General features: G+C 38.3%; 1 protein-coding gene across 1 annotated transcript in view; it reads right to left on the reverse strand.

The window, feature by feature from the left end:
* Nucleotides 1–22281, reverse strand: part of GPC5 (glypican 5) — a 680232-nt gene that overhangs the window by 628352 nt on the left and 29599 nt on the right. The window contains exon 2 of the mRNA XM_080798656.1: nucleotides 14498–14659. Within this exon, the coding sequence (XP_080654782.1) occupies nucleotides 14498–14659 (162 nt within the window). The remainder of the gene's footprint in view (nucleotides 1–14497; nucleotides 14660–22281) is intronic.

Here is a 22281-nt window from a genome sequence, read left to right on the forward strand (position 1 = left end):
GTGGAAGCAACATGTACCCCTTCCAAGCAGACACATTTGGAGCTGAAACCATCTTTCCCTCTGCCACTAGAGCAACATCATCTCAGTTATAGCTGCTCCTTCAGCCTGAGCCAGAAAAAGCCACCAACAATATATTTAAACACATCACCAACACCTTTAAAGGACATGTAGCCTCTGTGGATATGAGTTACTGATATCGGGGGGGGGGGGGGAATGCAAGAGTCACTGAAACCACAATATACCTAGTCAATCCTAAGCAAAAACTGCCCAGATAACCTCAAAAAAGAAAATCAAAAATAAAAGTTCAGACTCTAAAACAAAGTGAAAGGATGACTTCATAGTAAAATCTATGCAATAAAGCAAAGCTATCAACAAAGGAAAATTTATTCCCTAAAATATTTTCATTACCAAAAGAAATTCTAATATTAAATATATATATATATATATATCTCTTAAGAAATCAAAAACATATGCAATTTTCTAAAAGTCATGAGAATTTAGGGGTGCCTGGGTGGCTCAGTGGGTTAAAGCCTCTGCCTTCAGCTCAGGTCATGATCTCAGAGTCCCGGGATCGAGTCGCACATCGGGCTCTCTGCTCAGCAGCAAGCCTGCTTCCCTTCCTCTCTCTCTGCCTGCCTCTCTGCCTACCTGTGATCTCTGTCTGTCAAATTAAATCAAATCTTTAAAAAAAAAAAAAAGTCATGAGAATTTTTAAAAATTACAACAGCCCTTATTAAAAACAAAAAGATAAGGGATAACTAAGTCTAAAAGAATGTTCTTGAAAAAAAAATAGCATACACATGGACAAAACCCTGATTATGACAGAGATGATGAGACAAAGAGGAAACTAAAGAAAAGAGAAAGTGGGCAAGAAATAAGAGCATAAGAGGAAGGAAAGGATAAGAAAGGAGAATAGGAAAAGAGAAGCAAAATTAGGAATAAGAGAAGACACAACACAGATCGATGGAAAATTAAAATAATTGGAAGGGATTACACAACCTCAGGTTGACTTCCCACCACTTCCTACCTACTGCACTTGGCTACGACCTTAGGGGAGACTCATGGCCCCTTTAGCTCAGACTCTCCCTGCCTTTCTCAGGACAGGAATCCCTGACCCTTGATCTTCACATGAACCCACTGTTTCAGGACTGTTTTCCCAGGCTCCCTCCCCAGCAGTCCAATCAGCTGTCTTTTCTACATGAGATCTTACCCGAACTCCACCAACTCCACACTGAAAGGTCATCATTTGTCTATATTCCACAATAGATTTAAAGCTTCTGGAAAGCAAACATAATGTTCGGTCCTATCTATGCTATAGGTCTATCTCTCTGCAAATACTACACCCTCAATTACTGTAACTATGCTGTAAGCTTCATTATCAATTTATGAACATGGTATATCTCTCCATTTATTTAGGTTATTTGATTTCTTTCACCAGCATTTTCAGCATACCAATCCTGTACATTGGGGGGTAGATTTAAACCTAGATATTTCATTTTCTTTCACTTTCTTATTTCCTAGCTATTCTTCACATACCCCACGTCTCTTAATATTTATGTAGTTGGATGGTAAGTTACACAATTATATACCCTTAGACAATCATTCTAATGTGCTAAAATGTAAACTCTTTGATTTGTCCATGTTTCAGTAAAACATATAAAATTGTTTGGTACATTTTTAAGATACATACATGGAATTGTGCTATATACATCATTCTCTTTTTTCCTTTCTTCATTCTACCTTGTTCTTAAAGTCTATCTGTGTCACCATGTATGTATCTAGTTGATTATTCTTTCTGACACATAATGCTTTTTCCTAACCTTTCCCTCAATCACCTAGGTTGTCTCAATTCCCAGCTATTACAACAAACACTTTAATTAGCATGCTTCTACATGTCCCTAAACAGCCTCTAAAAAATTTTCCAGTATATACAACCTTTAGAAGATGAGAGAGATAAGAGAAAGAACATGTATCTTAACTATTGTCAAATTGCTTTCTAGAATAGCTCTGTAGACTAGTAATTGTTAAATATATTCTTAATTGGCATTCAAAAGATATGGTCTTATTAAAATAACAAATATACTAAATATATTGAGTAAGAGTTGCCAAATACATAGGTAATCTAATTTAAACCTACTTTGAAGATTTGCAATAAAAATAAATTAAGCAGCTGGTCTAGATGATCCTAAAGTATTGTCCTGGGACTACAGCTCGAAAGTAAGCATGCTAAAAACCAGATTTCTAAAATTAGAACATAAACACAGCATGTATTATTCCTTCTTTAACCAGTAGACACCTCTATCCCTCTCCTCTGACCCTTTTCCCAAACCATACTTTCCAGAGGCTGTAAATGCCCATCATTCTCCAGACTCTCTTTCCTCAGAGAGGAAACTCTCTAAGATGCTTGTAGATTAAAAAATAAATAATATTATTATTATTATTATTATTTCTCATTTTCAGCAGAGGAAATACAACTATCAGACAGTTACATAATTTTATGGAACAGTGGTTAGCAACATTTAAACCAAAATAAAATTTATCTTAATGAACAGAGGCCTTTAAAGTAGTTCAATTAGATCTCAGGCTAAGTTTTTATCATATTCTACCAACCAAAAAAGCTTTCACATCGCTCTGCAGGCTATGCATTTATTTATTTTCCCATGCTGTCATGAAAGGACCAATTTAAAGTTAGTGGTTCTATGTAATAACTCACAAATACATAATCTAAAGCTTTGACTGTGTTAACATATGCCAATCCACCTGGCTGGCACAGTTGGCAGAGTGGCAGGGCGTGCAACTCTTGATCTCAGGGCTGTTAATTCAACCCTCACACTGGGTAGAGAAATTACTTAAAAAAAATAAAATCTTAAAAAAAAAAATATGCTAACATAAACTACAAACATCCCTGAAGGTGACCAGAATGAATCAGTGATATCAGAAATTGAAAGCCTTTTGTATGTGAAGATAGTCTCATTTGGAGGACACTCCAAAGATTAAGGCTTTCGTAAAGCCACTGAATAATTTGCCGTGGATTCTGTCCCTTCGCATCACTCTTTTAGTCAAACCTTAGATTTCTGGGCTCACACTAGTTGCTACTACAGTGAAAGTCAAAACATTTCAATTTAATACGATTTAATGAAATTTGAAAATTTATTTGACTACCAGCTGAGCAGCAGGAAATCTTACTTTAAAATGTACTATTACTATTTACCAAATAATTGTTCTCATTGCTTGTCTTTACCAATACAGAGAGCACGTTTGGCCACTACCACCAGCCCTTGCCATATGACTCTTGGCAACCCCAACAAGTGTAAGAACCGGAAGAATGATCTAGAAGTTTGGATCACAAGGCTCTTCTGCTGCCTGGCCAGTATAATAGCACTTCTGATAATGTGACAACTAACTTTAGGCCATCCCCCAATCACACTCATCCAGAAACACTGTTAGATGATTTTTACCTGAAATGTTTTGCTGCTCATCAAATATTAGAGAAAACATGCAGTATGAATAAAGGGAGAAGGAACAATTAATATACACTGAGAGTTTATTATATACCAACAGCCATGATAGCTAATTTACAGGGATTCGCTCAATCAATCCCCATGAACTGCAGTCTAAAAGGTTCTATTCTCATCCCACCCTACAAGCCAAGAAATTGAGGCCCCACCAGCAGATCTTAAGATAGGATTCAAACCTAGACTCTCCGAATTTAAAACCCTTGTTTTGAAACTCTTAAGCCTATTGCCTGTCCAATCACAACAAATGTTTTCCCCCATGACCAATGTTTGTTTTATTATGTAGTATCTTCAATTTATTCCTATTTAGAAAAAAAAAATGAATATGTTTCCTAAATTAACATTCAAGTCAACTTTATACCCAGAGGAGGTGAAGTCAGACAAATAGTACAAGATAACAATATCCTTTAAGGTGCAAAAGTTCAATTATCTTTGTTTATACAAAAGTTAGCCCACAGGCAGAATTACCCGGGAATAAAAGGAACACAGCATAGCTATCCAACAATTACCCTTTATTTACTATTATGACTCTCTGGATCTTGAGATGCCATTTCAAGCCCTTTGCCTTCTGCATAAAAGCTATAGCATATATATTCCATTTATTGCTAGATATATTTTATGCTAAAAGCATGGAGATATGCATGGATAATTTCCCATCATGAACAGCTACATTGAGAAATGGCTATAAAATTTAAGTCCTCTATTTGTCTGAGGAAAGAAAGGTATCTTATTTTCTATTATATTTTACCACTTCACCAATTAAATATTATGGATGATGGTTTAATATTTTTCACCTTAATCTTCTCTTCTCCCAAGGCTATAGGAAAAAAAACTCACTATTAAAAATGCTTTCATATTTCTAATAAACTATGTTTCATAATTTACAATGAATTATCACATCATTTAAAAAATTTAAATTTGGCAATAATGTCAGTTACATAAACTGCAAGCATTTCTAATTCAATAAGAAATTATATAATAAGAAACTATAATTGAAATGATTGATAACTATTGATTGTGTTTGGTAAACAGAACTTAGTTCATTTTTGATTCACATAAAAATGGTAAATGGCAACAACGCTATTCAAGTTATGAGAATTACTACCAAGATTTCAAAATTGAGTCCCAAGAGCCTTAAATTCATCATATCTTATCCACTAAATGGGTTATTGACTAATAAAGAACTTCAGTTTCAGTTTTATGTAACCAATATCGTTGATAATTAAAACAAGCTTAAAACAAATTTCTCATATACCAACTCGTGATTTTGACTGTAATTACTATTCTGCAACTTTATTAAGCATTGTCTTATTATATGCTTCTCCCATCAATGCTCAAAGTTCATTTACAAATTTTAAGCAACTCAGTTTTATTGGTATGTTATTTCTTTACAATGCCCTTCACTTTTAAATTATGCTAAATATTGATAATATGTTGTTACGTAGAATCATGAGTTATTCTAGCAAAACCAATGTTATTTTCATATTTACACATATGGTATTACAGCAACAAGCTCTGCCCCTTCACAGAGCCAATTCACAGGAATCAGTTGGAAATCCCCTGGCTCTTCCAAGCCATTGCTATTTTAACCCTGTGTCACAGAGCAGCCTCCTCCAAAATGTTTATGGCATAAATTGCGGTGATGGTTTCACAAATGTAGACTCATCTCCAAACTCATCAAGTTTTACACATTAAATATGTACAGCTTTTTTGGTCGATCCTACCTCCATAAAGTGGCTTTAAAAAACAAAACAGAAAGATGACCCTCCATCAGATAATCAATGAATGTCCGGCCATGACCACCAAAGTCTCTCTTCTACTGAGAACTATAGAAACAGATGACAGTTTCTCTCACTCCCCCTCTCCGAGCGGACTCAGAGATTCCAAAGTCCCCGTGGAAAGCATCCTACTGCCTCAGCATCTTTCACTCACCTCTGGGACACACCAGGCACACACCCCACAGATACACCTGTTGGGTCCATGGTCAAAGGAGCGAGACTGATATAAAGCGAAGGCCAAGGAAAGCTTTATTTTGTACCAAGCATCGAGAATCAAACTGACCGGCCAAGGACGTCTCTTGCAAAGAGGCGATGACCCTCTGCCTTACAGACTAGCTTTTAAGGGCAAAGGCCATGTGGTTGGGCCTGGCCACGCACAGGTGGCCAATGAGATTTTAACACAGAGAAAGCTGCACAGTCCTGCTAGGTCACACATAAGTGACCAATTGAATTACAATTTACCCTATAGTAGCTATTTGAACTAGCCTCTCACCCTGGTCAGAATGGGTGCCCAAAGGGCGGGGCCCATACTCCTTGGTAGCTAGGAGACAGAATGCGCCCCCACTGACTGAATGCCTCCACCTGGCCTGACCCACCCTTGTATTTGGGCTTTGTTACCTGGGACTGGTTTCCGGGACTTGTTTTTAAGTAAGTTCCCTGAAGGGGAAGGGGCAGAGCCAGGATGGAGCTCTCTGGCTAAATAGGCCCTTACAACACCCTTGGTGCAGTTTACTACAGTCAACCCCGTCCTGACCTCAGTTCCTTTCCCACCATGCCCAGGGCCCCGTGATGAGCACACTATACCCAGAATCTGACCATTTCTCACCACCTGCACTGCCAGCACTGGGTCTAAGTCACCACAGTGCCTCTTCTGGATTATTTTAAGAACCTCTTCACTGGCTTCCTAGGTCCACTCTCGCCCTGGGCATATAGTCATCCACTCTGGGCATATGTGTCCCTCAGCAACTAGATAGAAAAGCTGTTTTCAAATCAAGCCACACCTACGGCAAATTTCACAATAAAAGCCCTACATGATCTGCACCTGTGGCCCCTATGACAGGCTTTCCAACCACTTCCCCAACCCCCAAAGCCACTGCTATTCCTCTGACATTTGAGCCCCATTCCTATCCTACAGTTACTCCCTCTTGCTTGAATGCTTTTCTCCCAGACATCTACATATCCAACCCCTTCACTTTCCACAAACCTTTGCTCCAACATCAACATTTCCCTGACTATCAAAGTTGAAGACTGCAGTCCTCCAGTACTGTCCCTCCCCTGTCCTCTGCTCTATGCTACATTTTCCCAAGCACTTAATTCGTCCTAACATATTTCTACCTCTATTATATTTGTTTATTTTCTACTTTCCCTAGCTGAAATGCTCACTGTGAGGATAGGGACTTTTGTTTCGTTCCCTGAAGTACACCAAGCACTTAAACCAGCGCTGGCACATGGAGGTGGCCCCATGAGTGTTTGCAGGATGGATGAATGAATCCCCTGCGACCTGTGCTCAACCACGGATCCCCACTACTCATGCCTTTTCCGGGCGAGGCAAAAATCAAGACAGGGCTAGAAACGCAAACAGCGGTACCAACACGCAAACTGGCTTCACTATTAATTAGCCGTCTCCACGGTCGGCCCTCTAAGGGGACTTCAGCTCCTTTCCTTTCCCATTCCCCACCACACCTCCTTCAGAGCTGCTCCACCACCTGCACGCTCCCCACCCCAGCTGCCCTCCTCCCTACAGCCGCAGCAGCGCTCACTGACCCTGAGCACTTTTCTATTGAGGGTGATCGTCCCCCCAGAATTGGGGCTCTAACAATGAGACAGACGGAGAACAATTATATCTCAATGCAGTTGAGAAAAGGAATTTTTAGGGGCAACCTGGGTAGCCCAGTCGGTTAAGCATCTGGCTTTGGTTTGGGTCATGATCCTGGGGTCTTGGGATCAAGTCCCCCATTGGGCTCTCTGCTCAGCGGGGCGTCTGCTTCTCCCTCTGCCTCTGCCCCTCCCCCTCACTTCTGCTTGCTCTCTCTCTCTCTCTCAAAATAAATAAAATCTTTTTTAAAAAAAGATTTTTTAAATAGAAAAGATTTTTTTTTTTTTTAGATTTTATTTATTTATTTGACAGACAGAGATCACAAGTAGGCAGAGAGGCAGGCAGAGAGAGAGAGAGGGGAAAGCAGGCTTCCTGCTGAGCAGAGAGCCCGATGCAGGGCTCGATCCCAGGACCCTGGGATCATGACCCGAGCCGAAGGCAGAGGCTTTAACCCACTGAGCCACCCAGGCGCCCCAAGACTTTTTTTTTAATTAAAAAAAAAGGTCCTCAGTTTAAATTCACCCTCAAACCCATGTGCTGGTTATTTAGTATTTCCATGCTCATATAATGAATAAAAGGAACTAAAAGTTTCATTATGTTGCTGCTTAAGAGGAGAGGAGAGAGTCAAGGACATGGGAGGTACAAGGGCCAGAGAAGGTGGGAGGATGGAAGCTTTCGGACTGATGATGGAGACAGAGCTGAAAAAAACACCTGAATCCACAGAAATCAACGTTCAATTTGTTATTATTTATAATTTTTAGATTTTATCTTCTTCGCTACCATCTCATAAAATTGATATTATAAAAGACCATAAGTTAATATGTTCACATGTATGTGTGTAACTATGAAGGTGGTAATTAAAATTTTTTTTCTTCATATTGAATTAATATGATATGAATGAACCAAAAGCAAATGAAAAGAGTAGGAGAACAGAGGCAGGAGCAAGCATGTGACCGCAAGCCGTGCAAATGTGCAGAAAACTTGGGGAGAGCTTGAACTTCAATAGAATATGGAAAAACATTTGAATTATTTTAGCTAGAACTTTAAGATGTGGTAATCAAAATTGGTATCTATAAGTTTAAAAAAAAAATCTTTTTTAAATACCTAAAAAGGAATGTCTTTGGGGTGCCTGGGAGGCTCAATGGATTAAGCACCTGACTTTGCCTCAGGTTATGATTCTGGGGTCCTAGAATAGAGCCCCATGCTGGGCTTTGAGCTCATCGGGGAATTGGCTTCTAGCTCTCCCTCTGCCCCTCCCCACCCCTGCTTGTGCTCTCTCTCTCTCTCTCTCTCTCAAATAAGTAAAATTCTTTTTTGTACCTAAAAACAAAACCTCTTAAACACATAAAAAGCACTGACAACAGGGTATATAACATATACCCTCGAAGTGTGTATATAGGTCCATGGGACACAGTCATAAGGCAAAATAAAGAACATTAAAAAATTAAAAAGTATCTGCAAAAAGACATTCAAATGCCCTAATCAGTTCAGCAAATCTTCCAAAATTCTGACAATACTAATTGTTGGGAAGGACGCAGAACAACAAAGTACAGCAAGGGGCTGCGGGTGTTTAAAAGGGTTCAGCTCCTTAGAAGAGCAATTCTGCAGCATGCCGTGACGCTGGCAGTGCGCATGCCCGGGGAAGCCCCTGTCTTGCTGCCTGCATATGAAGCCCAGGGGAGCGCGTGCCCACAGAGGCTTGAAGACGTATGATCACTAAAGCATGAGGAGTACAAAAATATTGTGGAAATGACTGAGATGGCCACCAAAAGGAGAATACACAAATACCCTAGAAATGTACCTATAAAAAGAAATTTTATGAATCACTTTACCTGGATGAATAAGGGAGAGAGAGAGGGACAAATTTCAAAAACATCGCTGGTAGTAACTTCCCACACGTCCTGTCCTTTACTCAACACAGAGGTAGCTTTTAAGAATCATCCCTTGTGATCCCTTATGCAGAAATAAGATTGAACAAATATGAAGATAACAAAGTAATAAAGAATCTGACAAAATATTAACTCATCTTCAAGAAAATAAATGTGCATTTCTCACATTGAAAAGATTTAACTGAAAATGTGTTTAATATAAAATCAAGAAAGATTTGTTTCACCTACTATGAACAGGTTACTGTGCTTTCTAGGTGAGATCACCATGGCAATAGGTGATATTATATACCTATTGTCAGAATTGAAACAACTGGAAGTTTGCTTCTTAAAGTTTAGAAAATAAATTTTGCAAAGTAAACCTGATCTTAGATCTATTCTTAATATTATTTCCACTATCGATAATGTTGCGTGCCAACCAAGCGTATTTCCAGCTGAAAAGTAATTTAAGCTCTTGCAACTTTTATCAAGAATACAGGAAAATTACCCATTTTCAGAATTAACAGCAGCCTGCTGACACAGATTCAAAAGAAACAATTTTTTGAACATTTCAGAGATAAAGGACAGTTGGATAAAGACCAGCTGCGTCGATAGCTGCTGTATGAGATAATGCGCTAAACCATGCACCGCCTGAAACTGATGGGGGAGAACAACGCAGTCACGTTCCTGATGCCATTGACGGAGACACCATCACGTGCCCCTTGCTAGTTCATAAAAGCAATAATCAGATGTTGGCATATGAAAAGTCAGAAGGAATCGATGCAAATAAAACAGATTGAAGGTCTGGACATTTAGGACCCAAGCACCCGGCAGCGCAGGCACCTAGTAGGTGTTCCACAGAGAGAGTAAATCATTGAGAGAGGAATACAGGAGAGAAAGGAATGAGGAAGGGAGGGATTCTGTGATTTTTACCTCAGAACCATCTTCCTGCGAAGCACTGTTCGTTCATTCATTCATTCATTCATTCATGCACTTCAGTTCAGGTGCTAGAGAAGGAGAAAAACAAGCCTTCTCCACATTGCCAGCCCATGGCTACCAGTCCTCTCGCACCTGAACTTTTGATCAGGTAATTCTCAGTGCTGAAAACAGTATTCCTCCTTTATCCTTCCACATAACGCTCTTCCAAGGAATAATTTTAAACATTATCCAGCTTTGTCAGAGCGTAGCTGAAATGACTAAGATTCATGGATTTCATGCTTAATAACATTTATGTAAATCTCTTTACTCTCCTAATGTTCCTATATATTCCAATATTCACTATATCTTTGTGCCTTTGACTATAGATATAGGAGCCTTTGACTTTACGTTAGGTTTACAGAAGCTACACACTAGCTACCCACTTCACAGTAGCTAGCATCCGTTAGTGTAAGGAGGAAAATCCATTAATTACATTCCCATTCTGAATTCACCTACTTTTAAAATAAGATATTTAATTTTGAACATATGCCTATATTTCATTAGAAATAGGAATGTATTTTTTATTAAATTCCTAAATCTCACATCTCAACCCACGAGGACAAGCTTGCCAATCTTTCAAGTACTTACAATCGAGAAATGAAAATTTAATCAGCCAAGAAAATGAAATCATAAATAAAAATGCTAACTCTTTCTTGTTCTACCATTGATCACTCAGTTTTTGTAATAATGTACACTTTTTAAATGCCATATGTAAAACTGGAAACCTCCAGAATAAAGACTTCATATCTACCATATATTTCAGAAATACGTAAGATACTGGAAGACAAGAGAAACAGAGAAAGGTACATCTCAAAGGAAAGATGTAGCTTTTTAACCTTACCTTCCCAAAGTTTCAGCAAAACACAAATTTCCAATAGTGTTCTCCCAAATATCCCTTCCTTTTTTAATTTTTTCTTTCCTTTTAATTTTTGAAAATGATGCTGAAAATTGTGTTTAGGAGTTTTCGATTTAAAAAAATTAAACTGCATCATCTTATTTGAATGGAGATTAAAAAACCAACAAATTTGAAAACTGCGTTGAGTTGCTTTTTTACAGAAATGACAAATTCTCTGTCAGCTGCCTCTGTTTCTTCATGAGTCACACCATACTTTAGTATATAAATAAATAAAACATTATGAAGCATATTTCCAAAATATTTTTAAAGTCAGCAAGCCCACACTCACAGTAAAAGAGCGAAGGGAAGCAAACTCTTTTGCATTATCTCAGGCTGTTCTGCTTTATTCATGAGCATTATTAAGCCCCGAAAATAAAGAACGGTTATTGTCTGCACTGTGACAAAGCCAACGTTCCTCTTTGCAAACAGCACCACGTATTTATGAACAGTAACAGGCACAAAGATATCAGCTTGTGCCTTTTAGCTTATAAAACGTTCCATCCGGTATAAATGACTACACTTGGAATATAGTGAAGTCCCTGGTCATACTTATGGACCCTTCCAAAAACAGACTTTTGTTTTGGTGTTTGTTTATTTTAAGGAAATCTGACTGAGACAAACACCAGTAAATTCCATAAAAGGAAAATAGAAGAGTTGTCCCTCTAGGCTGATTTCGACTCTCCTGGTATGTACCTGCCAGGGCTGAATTCCAGAGCTGAATGTGGACTGTATATGTGATAACCTTACGTCTTCCAGCACCAGTTACCAGCACTGTTTCCTCCCTGCCTTTAACAGTTTCTGCATCTCACAGTGATATGGGTGCCCACTAAATCCACAGACCCAAGTGATCATTCCCATCGGCCACATCCAAGGGGTTGCTTCAAAAACATGCTTCCATGGGATTCCGTGAACGCCATGAGAGAAGGAACCATACTACATCTAGACTGCTACCTGGTCTAAAGCCTTTTATAACCCAGAATACCAGTTAAAGAAAACAGGTTAACACTGCTGGAGCAGAGGACATAAGTGAAATATTTAAAAGTCAAAGTATCAAAACGTAGCAAATCTACTTACATGTGAGAAATGAACTGACTTCCCCATTAAATATCTCTCAAACAGATAATTTCCCAATAAAATGTGTTGGCTTCTTTCTTCTTAGAAAAATAAAGACTTTGAATTGTTTTCAGATATTCTGATGGCACAGAAACTAGATGGTAGGCATTTTAATTATTGATGAATTTGCCTGCTATATTATGGTACAGTAAATGTGATTTCTTAAATTGCTTTCACCATATATATTTAAGCTTGTTTTTATGCACATAAGCCTAAAGCTTCTTACTCTATTTATTAAATTAAAAGTTGGTAATCTTCTTATAAGAGAATGTGTTCCAGTAAAGTTAGCCTTTAGACAAATTTATTTTAAATTTATCTTGCCTTCTCATGATTCTTAAATATAACTTGACACTTAATAAAGGGACAAAACAACAATCTATAATAAGTCATATTTAAGAAAATTCCTACCATTTTCATTACTTATGATTAATATTTAAGTAAACAGCAAAATTCAACCTATTGAATATAACACAATGTATAAAAGAGAAAAATTTTTAATGTATATAAAATTACTTGACACTCTGGCAGATAGAGACAATGCCACGTATTTCTACCACTTAGTTGTCACCATACTTGTAGCAACATCACCAAAATTTTTCAGCAGTCTGAACCCATCTTAAAAATCTAAGTAATTCAGGTTTTGTATTTTCCCAATCATTTGAACTTAATGTATATGTATTCTTGTTCTCTCTCTCTCTTTATATACATATACATGTGTGTGTGTGTGTACATACATTTACACAGACACACACACACATATGTATATTTTTTTAGGCTCCACACCCACCAACCCACCATGGGGCTTGAATTCACAACCCTAAGATCAAGAGTTGCATGCTCTACAAATTAAGCCAGGAAAGCACTCCATAATATACTCTATGTCTCTATCTTATCAAGTAATCCAGCAAAGCATGAAAGGTTACAGTATCTTTGAAGACAGAGGAAAATGTTTAGCTAACATTCACTGAATGCCCATACATTAGCTACTGATGACACTTTCTTTCACTTCCGTAGTTAATACTGCTATCCAAAAAAGTTGGCTTCTTTGGTCATGATCTTCTTCGGCTATATATTCTTATTTAAAGGAATTTCATTTTGACAAAGTTGAGAAATCATAATGAAGCTTTTCTATTCAAAAATCTTTAATGAATCTCAAACTCAAGTTGATGCTTTGAAAAGTCTCCTTCCGTGTTTAAGTCCAGCTCACCTTTTCAAGCATATGAATCTCCACCACACTCCCCATCCCTGTTCTAGCCAAATTGGTTTATTCACACTCCCTTTATCTCTACAATATATTATCCATATTGTGCATGTTGTCATTTTCATGGGACAAAAATCATCCTATCGTTCTGTGTGTGTAGTCAAAGTCTTCTGGTTCTGATTCTGCCAGTTGAAATCATAATTTTTTCCTTAAAAATACATATCAATATGTTTTCTTCCAACAATTTCACATGAATATATGAATATATCCCTTAACAGAAATAAGATTGTTTCTAAGACAGCTAAAAAAAAATCACTAAAATAATATCAGTTAGTCAGTTTCTACAAAAAAATCATCAATTCATCATAAACTATACTTCATCTCAACTTAAATTTTATCCTGATTTATTGTATTTATTTTATTTAATGAGCATAGTTTTAAAAATTAGTCAGCTTTGTGCTTTAGTTATGCATGTAAACAAAGCACAAATTATTTAAATAGATTGACATTAATATACTTAAGGAAAAGCAATACTAACAGAAGTTATATTTTGCTTTGGACAAAAGCAATAAATTTGTCTAAAAAATAGTGTATTCTAGATATTTTCATTCTAATCACATACAGAAAAGCTAATCCTTTATAAAAGGAAAAATAAATTAAGCTATTTTATTGTAGTAATAAGGAATTTTATAGAGGTGATGACTAAAATAAGAAAAAGATCATCTATCTTCCAATGTGCCTTGTAATTTTATAACCCATTAATTTTACTTCTGAACATACTATTTGAGTTAAGGCTGAGTTCTGGTCTTAGCGGATCCTTAAATATCCAATTAATATTTCCTATTTTACTGTTTATCAGACTTGTCTGCACTTTGAAATATCATACTGGTGTTCTTATGAAAACCACATGAGGAAGCAGGAGGAAAATTAGACAAATATTTCTTCAAATCATCTTTTTAAAAACAAATCTATAATTACCCAGCTAAAAACAACAAGATTTTATGTTATAGAATACTTTACTAAAATCTAATAATTATGTCCGTCCATGTTGAAGTAAAACCATAGGTCAGAATACTGGGGCCCCTGGAAGGACCCTAAAAGGGCATATATTTTCAAGAACAATTTCACTAACATAACAGTTTCCCAAGTCCAACTCAATATTTATGCCCCACGATGACCTCGGAAACAAGTTCTGAGGGTTAGAAGAAGCTAAAACTTCATTTTACACCAGAATAATGGCATCCAAAGACAAGTAAACCCAGCCAAGTTTCCCAGTATAATAAGAGGAAAACTGCATAACAAGTCTTATTACTTTCAGAAATAAAGATACATTTACCTTGAAAAGCCGCAGCATTTCTTGATATTAGAAACTTCAACGTCGAGCTGGATGTTTGAAGCACTTGCTGCATATCTTGACGAGCTGCAATCTGGTATCTCTCCTCCATCTTCCTAGTGCAACATGTAGGTTTTTTGGATATGCAAACCTGAAGATCTGGTCCTGAAACAGATATAATATTTTTCAAAATAATTACTTATTCATTTAAAAACATTACGTGCTACATGTCAGGCATTAATAATCAGTACTGCATATAAGGGGCTCACATTCTACGTGAGAAACTGATTTACCAGAGCACTTGCTATTAAAAATACATATATGAGAAATATATATATATATGTATTGTCCATTAACACATTTACATTTTATTTACATGAAACAAAATATCCTAAACCATTAACCCTTTGCTCAACTATTTTATTAACATATTGATCAAATATTAAGTATGTCTACTCAATTAACTAATTATAATTAACTAACAAATAGACTATTAATAGAAAACAAATTATTATATAAATAGAGCTAAATCGGGAAACTTTAATTTTTGCTTATTTTGTTAATTCGGCCAAAAGTATTTGATCTATATATGTTATACAGAAGTATATGGGCTAAAACAATTATTTTTCCTGAGGGGGAAAAAAAATCAAATCTTGTACATCAAATAAAGAAGAAGACCCTTCACCTGATTTCTCAGCTCCGCATAACGCTCATGCTCCTTGTGGAGTAAGCGATTATCCGTAATAACAATGTAATGGGGAAATCTCCATCCCCATGGGCCAAACTTACCATCTGAAATTCTACTCATTACCTAGCTTGCTAGAGACAATTCCTACCATTTAAAGTACTTTTTTTGCAAAGATTTTATTTCTTTATTTCAGTGAGAGGGAGAGAGGGAGAGGCATGGGGGGGCAGAAGGAGAGGGGGAAGCAGGCTCCCTGCTGAGGAGCCTGACGTAGGACTTGATCCCAAGACCCTGGAATCATGACCTGAGTCAAAGGGAGCCACTTAACTGGCTGAGCCACCCAGGCACCCCTTTAAAAGTACTTTTTAGTTTTACAACCATATTCAGAAAAGTTCTGGGGAGATGCATATTACATGAAATGTGAGGTGTTGTAGTTAGGGAAAAAACGCTAATATGATTAACAACTCTCATCCTAGATGAGCCAAAACCTCATTTTATACCAGAATAATATACAAATAGAAAAAAAGTAAACCCAGCCAAGTTTATCATACAATGATAAAAGGCAAATTACAGAGTAAGACAGGGCAGGCACCTTTATACACAGTGGGGTTGCTAGAGAATGGAGAATTAAAGGGGCACAGCGTGGATGGTGCCCATCAAGGATAACATTGATGGGGCATCATGGCATGAGCCCCAGGGCACCCCTGAGGGCACTCAGCTTTTATGAAAAGGTCAGGACAATTTTATTTACATGTCCTCATCGAATACATTATTTCCTTATTGTAGGGTAGGAAACAGAGTTGTGCCCTTACTGAGGTCTGGGGAGTTTCACAGCATGACTGTTAGGTCTTCACTGACCAAGAGAAGATCAGCAAACACAAAATACCCATGGGTGTGTGCACATACATGTGCCCGTACACACACACTGTCAAACTCCTCTCTTGTCATGCAGAGTCGACCCCAGGCCTCAAATTTCCAAAAGTTTGTTCTGGGTGAGATCAAAACACGTGAAATCAGTGAGTTTCCTGCCAACACAGGACACCAAAGTTTCTAATGAGTTTGGCTTTGGTTTGTTTAAGTTAGACAAGTAACAAATGACAGCATTGGAGCATTTCACAAAGGCGATGAGGCATAAAATATTTATGTGTGTCACAGTAGGTAATATTTTGGCAATTGTTTTTCATTTATCTTGCCTAAAGTTGTACAAAAGCAAATTCCGCTTCAAATAGTAAAGCTGATTGAAAGAAAACAAAGCTATCTTCTCAGCTTTATTCCTAAGTGGAAGGAATGAGGAATTAAGCATTCAGAGAAGAACAATAATAGAGATTGGAAGAAAGAATCAATAAATAAACATTAACATATATAAGACATTTAGTCTGGGAAGGACTGCTAAGGAATAAAACTAACAATAGCAAGAACAACAACCAGGGCACCCAGATGGCCCAGTCAGTTAATGGTTGACTCTTGATTTTGGCTCAGGTCATGATCTCAGGGTGGCGAGATGGAGCCTACTGGTGGGTTCCATGCTCAGCAGGGAGTCTGCTTGAGATTCTCTCCCTCCTTCTGCCCCTCCCCACTTCAAGTAAATAAATAAATCTTTTTTTTAGAAACCCAAAACAACAATAATAGATTTTTGCAAATGTCTCTCCAGAATTCAAATATCTAACATGGTTTGCTAGACCACATTCCTAAACATAGCCTAGAAAGGCACCCAAGTTGTGACCATTCCTTCCCTCCTGCCTCCTCCAGCCTCGTCTCAGGTAGCACTGCTCGTTGTATCCTTCCCTTCACACACTGGCCTCTCGGTTCCTCACAGTCACCAAGTACCCTCTTGCCTCAGAGCCACTCTCCATGCTAACCTCTCTGAATGGGACACTCTCGTCCCACTTGTGCTCACCCACACATGTGACAAACACACACCTTCCCCTAATTCATTCGCATCTATGTTTCTTTACATTTGACCTTGGTCTTCTGGTGGGAACTTTCCTTAACCTCCCACACAGCTCCTGTCCCTATTATGTGCCCTGAAGTGTCTCATGCCTCTCTATTGCATTTTTTGTGGTCACAATGTTATATTCCTTCCTGTGATTGCTAGTTAATTAGTCTCCTCATCTAACCGTAAAGTTCCAAGTGAAGGAATTTTGCTCATTTAAGATTTATTTATTTAGGGGCGCCTGGGTGGCTCAGTCTGTTAAGCGTCTGCCTTCAGCTCAGGTCATGATCCTAGAGTCCTGGGATCGAGCCCCACATTGGGCTCCTTGCTCAGCAGAGAGCCTGCTTCCCCCTCTTCCTCTACTTGTCTCTCCCCCTGCTTGTGCTTTCTCTGTCAAATAAATAAATAAAATCTTAAAAAAAAAAGATTGATTTATTTATTATAGAGACAGAGAGCATAAGCAGGGGGAGGGGCAGAGGGAGAGGGAGACAAGCAGACTCCCTGCTGAACATGGAGCCCAACCTGGGGCTCAATCCCAGGACCCTCCGATCATGACCTGAGCCAAAACCAAAGGTTGGACACTTAACTGACTGAGCCACCCAGACATCCCAATTTTTGCTCATTTTTATATCCCAGTTGGCCAGTACAGTGCCTTAAAAAGTCCAGACACTCCATCTTTTACCCATCAAGCCAAAAGTTGAGGATCTACTGTGTACATACATTATCTCATTTAATCATCACATTAACCCCATGATGTAGGGAACATTACTACCACATTCTACATATGAGGAAATGGAGACAGAATGAAAACCATCTGATGTCACATACCTATGCACTGCAAAATAATGGAGAAGGTATTTGAAAATTGGCAGTGATTCCCAAGCTATCTTCTTCACCATCACTCGACTGAGAAGAACACTGTAGTCTTAAACCTATAGTTTGCCTACAGACATAACTGGCCATTTTTTTTTCTTGCTTCGATTTTTCTTCTCCTCGAAAGAAGTCATCTGTTTGGTTAGATGAAAGAAACTAAATTTTCGGTTACGAACCATCCAAGTTTTACTCAAAAACAAAATGGTGGGAAGTACAATTAGAAAGATACTACTGCTATCTTCAACATATTGTGGGAGAGAACCCATCACGTCTCACAACTCTGAGTAATCAATGGACAGCAGTGTAGACCAATGTAGACCACTCAGGAGTAAATACATCCCTCGCATTGATGGGGATCTGCACTGATTAATCCAGACTTTCATTTAGAATCTTGGAAGTTGATAATGACAGTGTAACACTAAACTCCAAACCAAATCGGGCCTGTAATTCAAAGACCTAGTTATGTTTAATTGGCACATTATTTTCATCAGTATTCAGAGTGGAGGTAGCAGTGGAGGGGAAGAGCCCACAAGACACTGATTTCCTGGCTTCCTGTATCCAAAAGACAGGTAAGAAGAACCAAATGCCCTCAGGGAAAGGACCATATCTTACATTTTGCTCACAGTATAAGCACAAAGGACATAATGAGCTGCTTGTTGATAAAATGCCCAACATGGGAGGCTACAGTTCCCCCATCGTAAACAGAACAAGCATCCTAAGAAAGCAAAGCCAGATGCAGCCCGAATAGATACCAGGGAGGTAACAAGACTCATTTTTAAAACATCTCAAAGCCTGGCTTTGAAGAACATGGCATGACTAAGGATGCTATCGAACAGCAAGTGGACGTGGCCCAGGCTCATGTTCCCGGATGAAAAAATCAAGCTCTGCAAGAATTCAATTACTAAAAACGAATGAAATTAAAAATAAAACAGCAGGCTCCTTGCGGAAGCGAACTTCAACCAGAATTGTGGGGGCTTTTCCTCTTCTCTCCTCCTCTTCTCTCATCCAGAAGTGGCAGAATTGGTGAACATGTCTTCTTTTCTGTTCTCCAACATGAGAAACCGTTACAGCCATCTCCTTGCTTGTGTATTTTTTTTTTTAATGTGTTAAAATAGGAGCACTGGGAGGCATTCTGGAAAGATGGCAGCCATGAAGGCATGGTTTTCACTATCTCCAATTCCCCACATGAACCAGACAGAACAACTAGAAAATAAATCCAAGAAATGTAACAAAACTAGATGATAGAGTACTCCCATAATTTCAAAATATAAACAGGATTGGGGGAAACTAGCAACAGGCATAGATTTTCATGGTATCATGTCTGGACAGCAGGCAGAAGAGTGAATCAGTGGGATAATGTCCAAAGGACCTGAGTACAGGAGAACCCCCAAAATAGCCAAAAGAATTCATAGGAAAGGACAGTGGGCCAATCTGAGAACTGCAGCTGAAACAGGCTGCACTTGGCCCTCTCAATTTTTGGGTATGTGCAAAGGATCCACTATAGAAAGAAGTGAATAGTCAGGAGCAATCCGGACCTCTATGAACTCTCAAAATGATCAAGCAGGCTCTTTTCCAGTACAGAACTCCACACAGAAGAGAAACTTCTAGAAGTGGGATCAGAATTCAACAGAATAGGTATCCAAGAAGCATAGATAAAGAAGGTCGAGACCAATGTGAGAAGGGAAATAAAGCCAAGAAATTTCAGAAAATTAGCACCCATATTTTTAAATGTTTCAGAAAACAGAACCAGTTCTGTAAAGTTAGAAAAGCTCTCACGAAACCTGTCTCAATCAAAATGTCCAGAAACAATACTCACTTCATATAAAATGAACAATAAAAAAATACCAAGGTCAAATCTCACACAGAGTTATTACAATAAAAAAGACAATAAGGAACAGAATATTATCCCCACCGACAAAGAAAGCACGCAAGGAAGATACACACCTAAAAAAACAAAAAGATAATGAAAGAAAACATGAAGGAATAACACAAATCAGAATCAGAAAACCTCAGTACTGAGGTGACTATACTCAGGAAAGAAGTAAAGATGAAAGACAGAATTCTGAGATCAAAACTGAAACCGAAGGAACACAGGAGCCAGGCACACAAAGAAAATGCCTTAGGACAGGAAAAGGTAGGAAAAAAATAAGAAATTTTTGAAAAATCAAAAAATGAAAGGATTTAAAAGGCAGTAACAATAAATATTGCCAGTAATATTAGCCATGGAAGAAGAATACAGGAAAAGTACTAAAACTATATTTTATGTTATGCTACAACTGTTAGGAGTATAATATGGGATAAGACAAATAATTATAGAGTATTCAAATTCTACTCTCTAATTCTATCCTGTATCTTTGAAAATCAGGATATTTTTTTTACTGTGGAAGAAAGGAGAGACATAAAGAAGAAGTGAAATTCTTTAATCTTGAATTTGAATTGAAGTATCAATACGAAATTATGAAAATTTTTACCTTTAAATACGCATATTTCCTAGCTTCACTGAAAAGGCCTAGAAACAATGGCCAACTGAGTGGCAAAGGACATCCCTTGTGCCCAGATTATCATCTTGCAGCATCATTTCTCTCAAGAAGAAATGGTTGCTTCTTAAAGAAATGCCTCATTCTAGGTCTGGAGCAGGAAATACGTAAGATGATACATTAGCTAGAGCCTCTTGTCCACCAGGTAGCAAAGAAGCTATCAAAGAACTAGTAGGGTCCAATGGAAAGGACTCAGGAGCTATGTCAGTCTGCTAGGGCTGTCACAAAATACCACAGACTGGACAGTTAACAACAGAAATTTATTTTCTCACAGCTCTGGACACGGAAGATCCAAGATCAAGTCCAAGCTTGTTGGCAAGCTAGGTATCTCTTGAGAACTCTCTCCTTGTCTTGCAGACAGACAGCCACTTTCTCTGTGTCTTTCCATGGCCTTTTCTTTGTACACGTGCCCTCGTGCTATCTCCTCTCTGTTCATAGAGGAACACCAGTCATGGAGTAGCACCCATCCTCATGACTGTCTTTAACCTTCCCTCCTTCCTTATAGGCCCTATCTCTAAATAGAGCCGTATTGGGTGCTAGGGCTTCAACATATGAATTCAGAGGTGGGGGGGTGGTTAGGAGGGACACAATTTGGTCTAACATAGCAGTCAATTTCAATCGATTTCTACTGCCTAAACATAGGACAATCTGGGCTTCAATAACAATGATTGTAATGAGTTGTGATTAATCAAATAGGTTTAAATCCAAGGGTATTATATTTCTGTGCTTTATTTTTATTTTTTTTTAAAGATTTTATTTATTTGACAGGCAGAGATTACAAGTAGGCAGAGAGGCAGACAGAGAGAGAGAGGAGGAAGCAGGCTCCCTGCTGAGCAGAGAGCCCGATGCGGGGCTCGATCCCAGGACCCTGGGATCATGACCTGAGCCGAAGGCAGAGGCTTTAACCCACTGAGCCACCCAGGCGCCCTCTGTGCTTTATTTTATAATAAAGAAGAGTTTACACTAGAACAGCTAGTTGATAGTATACATTCTCCTTTTGTTTCGACCATTTACTCTCCCCTAGTCAACTTACCAGATTTTTATATTTGTATCTCAAACCAGCTTTATTGATGGCTGACATAGAAAAGAGCCCTTGGTACCAAGACACTGAGATCAAGATATATTTCAGGATCACCAGAGTAGATGTTACATGTCATAAAATATCAAATGCTCAACAGACGAAAACAAGACCTTGGAATTAAAAGTAGGAAGGTTATATAGGTAAACTTGCTCCTCCTATCTTTTCTGAGATTGTCTTCTTGCCATAAATTCTGACAGTGATAGGAGTTTATAAAATGTTATATGGTGAAAGGGTTCTGACTGAGTCAAATGTATTCCTTCATCTAGCTAGAATAAAAAGTACTGAGGTCCATGAATTTAGCAAGAACCATGACAATGGCATTGGGTCTGCTGGGAACTGGCAGGCATCTGTTCCCCCTGGAATGTCCTTCAGTTTCACCTGTCCCTCATTCACATACATGCAATTCAAATGAGATCAATACGCATACACACATTTATACATATATATAATGATGAGTCTACACTGGTTAAAACATAGCAACCTATCCTGCCGGCAGGGTGACTGATTCAAAAATAGGCAGCCAGTCGCAAGAAAGAAATGCAAAAAGATATTTGCTGGGGCCTCCGGGAAAGCAAAGCTTTCTCTCTCCTGCTGGAATCAAATTTAATGACGCAAGGATACAGGGCTTGTGGATGCCACCATCATTCTCCAGCTCAGAGTGAAGCCTGGATCTACCAC

This window comes from Martes martes, assembly GCF_963455335.1.
Source record: "Martes martes genome assembly, chromosome: 3".
Lineage (NCBI taxonomy): Eukaryota > Metazoa > Chordata > Mammalia > Carnivora > Mustelidae > Martes > Martes martes.